Source organism: Perca fluviatilis, chromosome 14, assembly GCF_010015445.1.
Source record: "Perca fluviatilis chromosome 14, GENO_Pfluv_1.0, whole genome shotgun sequence".
NCBI lineage: Eukaryota > Metazoa > Chordata > Actinopteri > Perciformes > Percidae > Perca > Perca fluviatilis.
Genome location: NC_053125.1, coordinates 32440169 through 32448856, shown reverse-complemented (window position 1 = coordinate 32448856; position 8688 = coordinate 32440169). Strand labels below are relative to the sequence as shown.

General features: G+C 41.4%; 1 protein-coding gene across 3 annotated transcripts; it reads left to right on the top strand.

The window, feature by feature from the left end:
- Nucleotides 1-526: 526 nt before the first annotated feature.
- On the top strand, nucleotides 527-8209 carry LOC120572804 (Fc receptor-like protein 5). 3 transcript variants are annotated; one of them, XM_039822256.1, is made up of 7 exons: nucleotides 527-765; nucleotides 845-1102; nucleotides 1968-2174; nucleotides 2699-2794; nucleotides 4888-4983; nucleotides 6498-6587; nucleotides 7721-8209. In XM_039822256.1, the coding sequence occupies exons 1-7, from the start codon at nucleotides 534-536 to the stop codon at nucleotides 7768-7770; spliced, it is 1029 nt and encodes a 342-aa protein (XP_039678190.1). In that variant the 5' UTR covers nucleotides 527-533; the 3' UTR covers nucleotides 7771-8209. The 3 variants fall into 3 exon arrangements, with proteins under 3 accessions (XP_039678190.1, XP_039678189.1, XP_039678191.1); XM_039822255.1 differs by lacking the exon at nucleotides 7721-8209 and adding an exon at nucleotides 7394-7702; XM_039822257.1 differs by lacking the exons at nucleotides 6498-6587; nucleotides 7721-8209 and adding an exon at nucleotides 4520-4547 and having other exon boundaries at nucleotides 4888-4929.
- Nucleotides 8210-8688: the final 479 nt, after the last annotated feature.

The window sequence follows — 8688 nt, the reverse complement described above, 5'->3', positions numbered from 1 at the left end:
GCCTACTACACCTGCATTTCTAGTAAGATGAAACAGAGAAAACGTTTAAATTCTCTGTTTCTCTGCTTGTTCTATCACCGCTACGTCTCTTCAGTCTCTCTCTAGCCCATTCCACCACATACCGTGCTCGTGGGCGGTCGTTGAGCCTCCGTCTAAAACTCTAAAGTTTAAAGCTGACTTTACCAGATGACTTCTCTATTGGCTGTTGAAACAGGAGACGTCTCTTACGTTCTTAAACGTCTCTGGAGACTCGACCAGCTGAGTCGCAGTGACACCATCAGTTTGAATCGAGCTAAGACGGGCCAGTTCAGACTGCTGAAACTTTACCTGCAACGTTCAAAACCAGTTTTGTCTCATCACTTTGAGAAGCCAATTCGAAAGCATGCAGAAATAGCAAATCAGAGATGATTCAGCAGCGAACAGACTCATAGACAGATTATGAGGAATGTGGATAAAATGCAAAATATCTATAACTGCTTCTTTCTGTCCTCCTCCCTCCAGCCTCTCTGACTGTGAGTCCCAGCAGATCTCAGATGTTTGAAGGACAGTCTGTCTCTCTGAGCTGTGAGGAGGACGACAGCTCTGCTGGATGGACTCTGAGGAGGAACACGACTCATGAAACCAGGACTCAGTGTGGAGATGGCTGGGGAAAACCTGCTAATTATTCCTGCAACATCAAACCCATGTTCTCATGGGACAGTGGAGTGTACTGGTGTGAGTCCAGAGAGGGAGCAACCAGTAACAGCATCAACATAACTGTCACTGGTAAGATCAGACTGTGGAGTCAGTATTGATGAAGCTGTGTGTGAATGGATGACATGCTGTAGTTTGTCTCTGTGTTGAGGTGGACCAGTGATCCTGCAGAGTCCTGTCCTCCCTGTGACGGAGGGAGAAGACCTCACTCTGACCTGTAAAACAAAGAAGTCCTCCAACCTCCCAGCTAGTTTCTATAAAGATGGCTCCTTCATCAGGACTGAGCCTGCAGGTCACATGACCATCCACCATGTTTCCAGGTCTGATGAAGGCCTCTACAAGTGTCTCATCAGAAGTGTTGGAGAGTCTCCACCCAGCTGGGTCTCTGTCACAGGAGAGGAGGTTAAAGGTCATCATTCAACTTAGGGTGCTTTCACACCGAAGTTTGGTCCGTAAATTGTGTGCAAGGTTGTACTGTAAATTGTACGCTTGTAAATGCCATTTTTTTAATTAATTTCCTGTATTGAGTTCCGATCATATACTCACCTAAAGTGAAACAAACTCTAGAGCACTTAGAAGTGTGCAGACACCTGTTTTCAAGCGGACCAGAGTTTGGTTGTTTGGTCCGCACCAGAGTACAATGAGCTTTCACAGCCCCCAACCGGACTATCTGATGAAATGGTTAAAACAAACTAAAAAGCTCAGGTAAATGTCTGATATTTGATCTTTTTACCTCTTCTTTAACCAAGTGAATTCACTCAAATAATAAACAACAATGAAGTTTAAAGATGTAGTGGGTAGTTTCTGTCCACCACATTAAGGAATTCAAAGTAATGACAACAACACTGTCGGTGTTTCCACATGGTACAAGTCTTCCGTGATCACGCGAACAGCCCCGACTCAAAAATGGTGCTGGTGGCCCCAAAGGGACATGGAGGATAAAAAAAAAATATTGACTCTTCAGAAGAGGTAATTATCTTCACTCGAGCTTCTGCGAGGGAAAGTCACTGGATGCCACAATCTTCTGAACATCTGAACAACAACAAAAAGTTACACACTAAAGCTTTAAAGCTTTAGAAGGCTTGTATCATGTGGATGCGCCGACAGTTTTGTTATCATTACTTAGACTTCCTTATGGGGGCGACAGAAACTACGCACTATAGCTTTAAAGTCTAATGCTTCACATAGAAAAATAGGAATAGTGAAATGGCCGAACATGTTATCTAATTATTTTTATTTCTGTGCTTTTAATTATATTCTTTTGTTCATTTTAGAGAAACCCCCAACTACAAGTCCTCCTTCACCTCCCTCTACTCCTGATTCTTCTCCACCTCCCTCTGTGTTGTGGTCCAATTCAAGCAGTGTTGTGATTAGGCTGGTTCTACTGTTTCTACTGGTTGTGCTGGTTCTACTGGTTTTGCTAGTTCTACTGGTTGTGCTGGCTCTACTGGTGACAAGATACATCTGTAAGAAACCTAAAGGTTTGACACGGACGCCGGAATGACCTAAATTATGCTGCAGATAACATTTAAAAATCACATTTTACTGTTATATTCTAATAGTATTTCACAATTGGAGATAAGTTGACATCTTCAACTCTAATTACAAACTGTTTTTTTAAGTCAAACATCTGTTAGGACCACTAGCGGCGCCAGGATTTTGATTGTATGTGGGCCTCCAAAAAAGTGGATGGGCCAGATAAAATAAGCCCAAAAAAAACAGGTTACCCCTGCATACAGACAGCCAGACACGTAGCCTAACAGCCTAAAAGTAAGCCTACTTGCCTTGCTGGTGTGAGGGGGTGGCTACGGGTGGAGTTGATGGGAAGAGAGCGGCCGAGCAGGATGGTGACGCGTCACTTGTAACCGCGTTACTTAAAATGGCGGGAGTTTCCTCCTCCTGGACCTTTGATCATATCACATAATCCTCCTCATGTTCCATCTTTAAGCATGTCTCTTTAATGAAAACAATGATGACAATTTATATTTATTTTGGTTAATTGAAGCTGCTGACGCTGGAGATGATGACAACACAGACGACGTCACATACATTGATGTCCAAATATCATGTAACCTGCAACAGCCAATCAGACGGAGCAGAGGTAAAGATGTTTTTATTGACTTTCATAAGAGTCTTGCGTATATTTTAATGTCTTGAGAGGACATTTGGGAATACACCTTTTTATAAAATTAGGATATTTTCGAAAGTAAATCACTGTTTTTAGTTCACAACAGTCACTCAGTATGGCCTATTTTAGTAGATGATAGCATGGGTTGTGCTTTGCATGAGAGTTTGGATATTTTGTACCCTGTGGTTATCAGCTCTTACAGCTCTGTGGTCGTCCAGTTTCCTGTTTCTGATACAAACACTTCAGCTGAGTGTGGTTCTGCACACCTTACACTGCAGACAATAACAAAGATAATATACATTATAAATGTGCAAATTTTCATATCTCTGTATGTTCTGATCACATAAAATAATTCTTAAAAAGGTCCTATGACATGCTCCTTTTTGGATGCTTTTATATAGGCCTTAGAGGTCCCCTAATACTGTATCTGAAGTCTCTTTTATATAGGCCTTAGTGGTCCCCTAATACTGTATCTGAAGTCTCTTTTATATAGACCTTAGTGGTCCCCTAATACTGTATCTGAAGTCTCTTTTATATAGACCTTAGTGGTCCCCTAATACTGTATCTGAAGTCTCTTTTATATAGACCTTAGTGGTCCCCTAATACTGTATCTGAAGTCTCTTTTATATAGACCTTAGTGGTCCCCTAATACTGTATCTGAAGTCTCTTTTATATAGACCTTAGTGGTCCCCTAATACTGTATCTGAAGTCTCTTTTATATAGACCTTAGTGGTCCCCTAATACTGTATCTGAAGTCTCTTTCCTGAAATCCAGCCTTGGTGCAGAATTACAGCTAATAGAGCCAGTCCCACAATGAGCTTTCCTTAGGATGTGCCATTTCTGTGTCTGTAGCTTTAAATGCTATAGACCTTTTTCACAGCAGACTTGTTGACATGTCATAGTAGTAAAAGCACAGGTGTGTTCAAAACCATTACTGATGGCTGCATTCCACTTAGGAGAGGTCCTGGTATTGGGCATGCTGACTCACTGAAATATCTTACTGGGACACTTGATGGAATTGAGCCATCGTTAAGGTTATCAATTTCAGCTGTGCTTTTCCTACTATGACAAGTCAAAATGTCTGCTGTAAAAAAGGTCCATTGAGGAGGAGAGGGGGGGAGGGGGGGAGGGGCAAGGTGGAGGGTGGGGGTGTGGCCTTGGTATCACCATTTCTAGCCACTGGGGGACCATAGGCAGGCTGGGGGAACTCATAAAGTGAAATGTTCATGCCATGGGACATTTGGGCAGTGGTGGCCTAAAGGTTAAAGAGGCAAGCTTGGGATCGGGAAGTCGCCCGTTCAATCCCTAGACTGGCAGGATAGGGATAAGTAAAAGAGCAGCGCTTTTCCCTCCCTTATTACCACCACTGAGGTGCCGTTGAGCAAGGCCCTGAACCCCAACTGCTCCATTGGAGCTGCTCAGTGGCCAGCAGATCAGACTGTGTTTGTACTGGGCAGCTTCCAGGTATGAATGTGATCAAATCAGACTGTGTTTGTACTGGGCAGCTTCCAGGTATGAATGTGGAACAGTGTGAATGTGACAGGGTTGTTGCAAAAGAGAATTTGTTCTTAATCGAGAGAACCTAGCGATAAATCTAGCAACTTTCTGTAGAAAGGAGACGTGCCCTACTGTGTAAAATAAGTGAGGACTTTGTCTCTTGCGGCCACCACAGTGACATCTCTCTCTCCCTTTAAACAGGCACTGAGGAGCAGCAGCGGCCCTACAGGTGCTTCATGTAGTGGTTAAACCCCCCTCAAAACTGGCCAGTGCAAGCCCCCCCAAATATCTTACCATAATGATGAAAGATATGAATTGTTATGAAACAAAAGTGGTTGGCTTTCAAGATTCGGTGTAATTGGAAAGCAAAGAAAAACATTTTGTAGAGTTCCTAGACTCTACAAAACTAGGTGGGTTTGTCGAACAACATTTTATTTTTAATTTCCGCCACTCACTCTAGCAGCAACCCTGGCCACACTTTAATGTATCAACTACTAAGTCCTTTTGTAATACAATACATATTATAGATTGTAGTAAAAGTTAAATAATCAATGTCATTTCTTTTCCAGAGAGTGATCCTGCTGCAATCTACTCCGCAGTGAGAACAGAAGACGTCTGTTACGGACAAATAGTGATCAAAGAGAAGAAATCAAACAGGAAGAGAGGTACAGCTGCTCTTCTATGTCTCCATCACTAGAAACATCTGTTAGAGGACACAGAATAATTCAGCTGCTTATTGTAGTTTTAATCTATCACGTTAACCTGTAAAAATATTCCCTCTTTCATTCCTTCAACCACCTTCTTGAAAAGGTCGACGTAGCTGTGTTTCTTCTTTTCTTTTGCCGTGCATCTCTTGATGACGGAGTCCATCTCTAATGGACTTTGACTGCGGACTGTTCTGGCCTCACCATCATTCATTATTCCTGATAATGGACACCTCGTACGGCATTAACTGTTACTTAGTTAAAACCATTTATTTGCCAGACATTCATTTCATTCTGTTGAATAATTCCGTTCATGTTTAGCAACTTACAGTTAATATAGGTCACTGGGTGTCCCCCCCCAACCATTGTTCCTGAGTCCAACAAACATGTCCCTGAAGTCTAGTGTAATCTGGCCTGACTCAGTGCAGAAGGCCTTCTGAAGGGTGATAAATGCCTCCTCTGCTTCGGCGCTCCAGACGACATGATGTGGCTCTTTTCTGTCATCTTGTGTAGAGGGGCATCAAGGAACGCAAAGTGAGAGAGACAGATAAAACACGGATATATAATTTGGGTCTAATGGGGTTGTTCACACTGCCGCAATTCATGCAAATTCGGCAGCACTACATACAAAGTCGATGCAAAAATGGCAGTAGATACCAGTGCAAATTATGCTAATGGAACAACTGTGAATGAGGCTAGGATACAAAATGCACAGGAATATTAGTGGAATATTCATTTTCATTAGTGTCAGATGTATTTTTACCATCAATAAAGCTCTATGGCCCAGAGGAAGAAGACATATCATATTAATACACACACAATACTTTGAGATACATTCGCTGTTGGTTTGGAGTCTGAACATGAGAGTTATTGACAAGCAGTAACACAAAATAAGACCAAAATAATGCTTTAGAAGAAAACAAACTTTCAAAATCAAACAAAGAATAGGAATGTACTGTATATCCTGTCTCAATGTTAAGATTTAAGTTTGGATTCAGACTCAGCAGAACAAGGATACTTTGTTTTCTGTGTCTCAAACTGACCTTTAATACAACTTATAATTGCATACATCATAGGTTTTTCCACTCTGCCTCTGAAACAATAGCAGTAACGTCCTCCTTAACTGATCTGACGCTGGTGAGGTTTCTAACTACAGTCTCTGCTCTAGCTGGCAGTGAGATAATAATCTGTGTACCGTGTGGTAAAAAGTAGGCTACAACATTTGTGCAGCTTTATGATCGTCCAGTTTCCTGTGTCAGAAAAAAAATCCCTTTTCTTTGTTCAGACCAGGTCTAAAAACCTGCAGCCATGTCCATAACAACTCTACAATACAACTCTATAATTCTACATTAACAATAATCTTACAGCAGTATAAATATTCTTCTTTATATTACATGTTTTAGTCGCAACACAGCAGCAGTGGTATCAGTACCTGCAGTAATGTAATGTATACTGTATTTTATTTGATTTTCCAGAGAGAGATCCAGCTGCAGTCTACTCAGCAGTGAGAGGAGCAGAAGATGTCAGTTATGGACAAATAGTTATCAAATCAAACAGGACCAGAGGTACAGCTGATCTTTATTTCTCAACTTCAAACTGAGCCAGTCTTTACGCCAAGCTAAACTAAGCTAAGCTAAGCTAACCACTTCTAGCTCTGTACCAAACACACAAAGTGAGACTCCTTTCAATGTTGTGTTGTCACTCTCAGAAGGAGAATAAGAGGATTTCCTAAAAATGTGGTAAAATAATTAACTATTCCTATAAAAAGAACAAAAGAAGAAGTACAAAAGGAAAAAACACTGACTATGTTTAATTGCACATAATATTCATTTTTTTGTCCTCATTCCAAAAAAGACACAGTTTACATGGCTAAATAAATATGTAAATGGACATTCACACACTGGAGGCCGAGGTTGCCATACAACTGCTCATCAGATCGATATCTACGAAGTTTCATTTGCAGGGTGGCTGTGGTTAACTGCTCCTCAGATCTCTGCAGGGTAAATCCAGACAGCTAGCTAGACTATCTGTCCAGTCTGAGTTTTCTGTTGCACGACTAAAACTACCTTTGAACGTACACATGTTCCACCAAAACAAGTTCCTTCCCGAGACTATTTAGCAGAGGCACCGTGGCTCTGTCCGGTGTCTTAGCACCGCCCAAGATGATTGTGATTGGTTTATAGAAATGCAAATTAACCAAAGCACGTTTTCCTCCACCGCACTTTGGAGGAAGGTCTAACAATGCCAAACATTTTATGTAATAATCATTCAAACACAGTGACACACTGATGGCCCAACATCAGGGGGCAAATCCCAAGGACATCTCTCTCTCTCTCTTTCTCTCTCTCTCTCTCTCTCTCTCTCACTGCAGTTCATCATCGTAACCGACTTGAGTGGGCAAATGCTCACACTCAATGGCGTCTGGCACTTTAGAGAGGTGTTCTCTTCCCTGATGAATCCTAACCCTAACTAAGTATATTTCCTCGACTTGTTCATGAACTGGACCATGACTTTTTTATGACGGGCTTATGGGAAATGTTGATCATTGAATGCTGCTAAAAGCATACATTGAAGATGTAGAAGAGTTTTTTATCTAAACATATGAAGGGAGCCAAACAAATAACTGTTGAGAAACTCTTTATGTCTGCTGATGAAGTTTGTCTCAGTCTCTCATTTAATTGGAACTGTTTGTGTTCAGAGTCTCCAGCAGAGCCAGAGGTCCTCTACTCTTCACTGAGGAAGACCTGAACACCATCACACCAGTCCAACCAGTGGAGTCCAGCCAGCCAATCACTGGTCCCCAGAGACCCTCATACCTCGCTACATTCATCTGTTTGACTTCCTATCTGTATATGTTAAGGCTAAATGAGACTCATGCAGCTACAAAGAGACAAATAATTCAACTCAATTTAGAGCATGTTGCATTCTTTGTGTTTAGTTAAATATACCATAGATTTGTTCTCTAAAAGTTGCATACACCGACAAATATCTACTGAACCGAGTCTAATGATAATAACTATTTACTGATATTTATATATTGTATTTATGAGCTTGTTTCTGTGCAGGATCAATAAACTCTGGTGTCCCCGGTTGTTTTCCTCGTGTGGTTCTGTGGGTTTCACATCTCTGACAGATGGAACATTTGTTCTGGTTGGGGCTAACCGATCCACGCTTCTCTTCAGCGCATATAACAAAGAACAGAGAACAAACACACCGCAGACTATAAACAGATACACAAATCACAAACACCTTCAGTGCACAGGTTCGATTTTGTGGTCGGTGAAAATTCAGTCAATTTTTTTAAAGAATCAGAAAAGGGTTTATTGCCACAATAAGTATACTTAACAAACAACCATAATAAACATTACTATAAAATAAACAATCAATACAGAAAAAAATAAATACATACAAAATAACTGCATAACAAAAAAAGAGGCTGAATGGGTTGAGTGCAGAATTTGCAAAGAATATATTATATGTCCAATGGGCAGATAGTCCAGTATAGTCCAGGATCAAAGTTAATGCAAAGTGTAGTGAATAGGGTGGGGAACGGGGGGTGGGATTAAGAGTCAGTGTCAGTAGGGGTCCCGGGGCCTTGTTGATGAGGCTGACTGCAGAAGGGAAGAAACTGTTTTCATGGCGTGAGGTTTTCATCCTGATGGACCG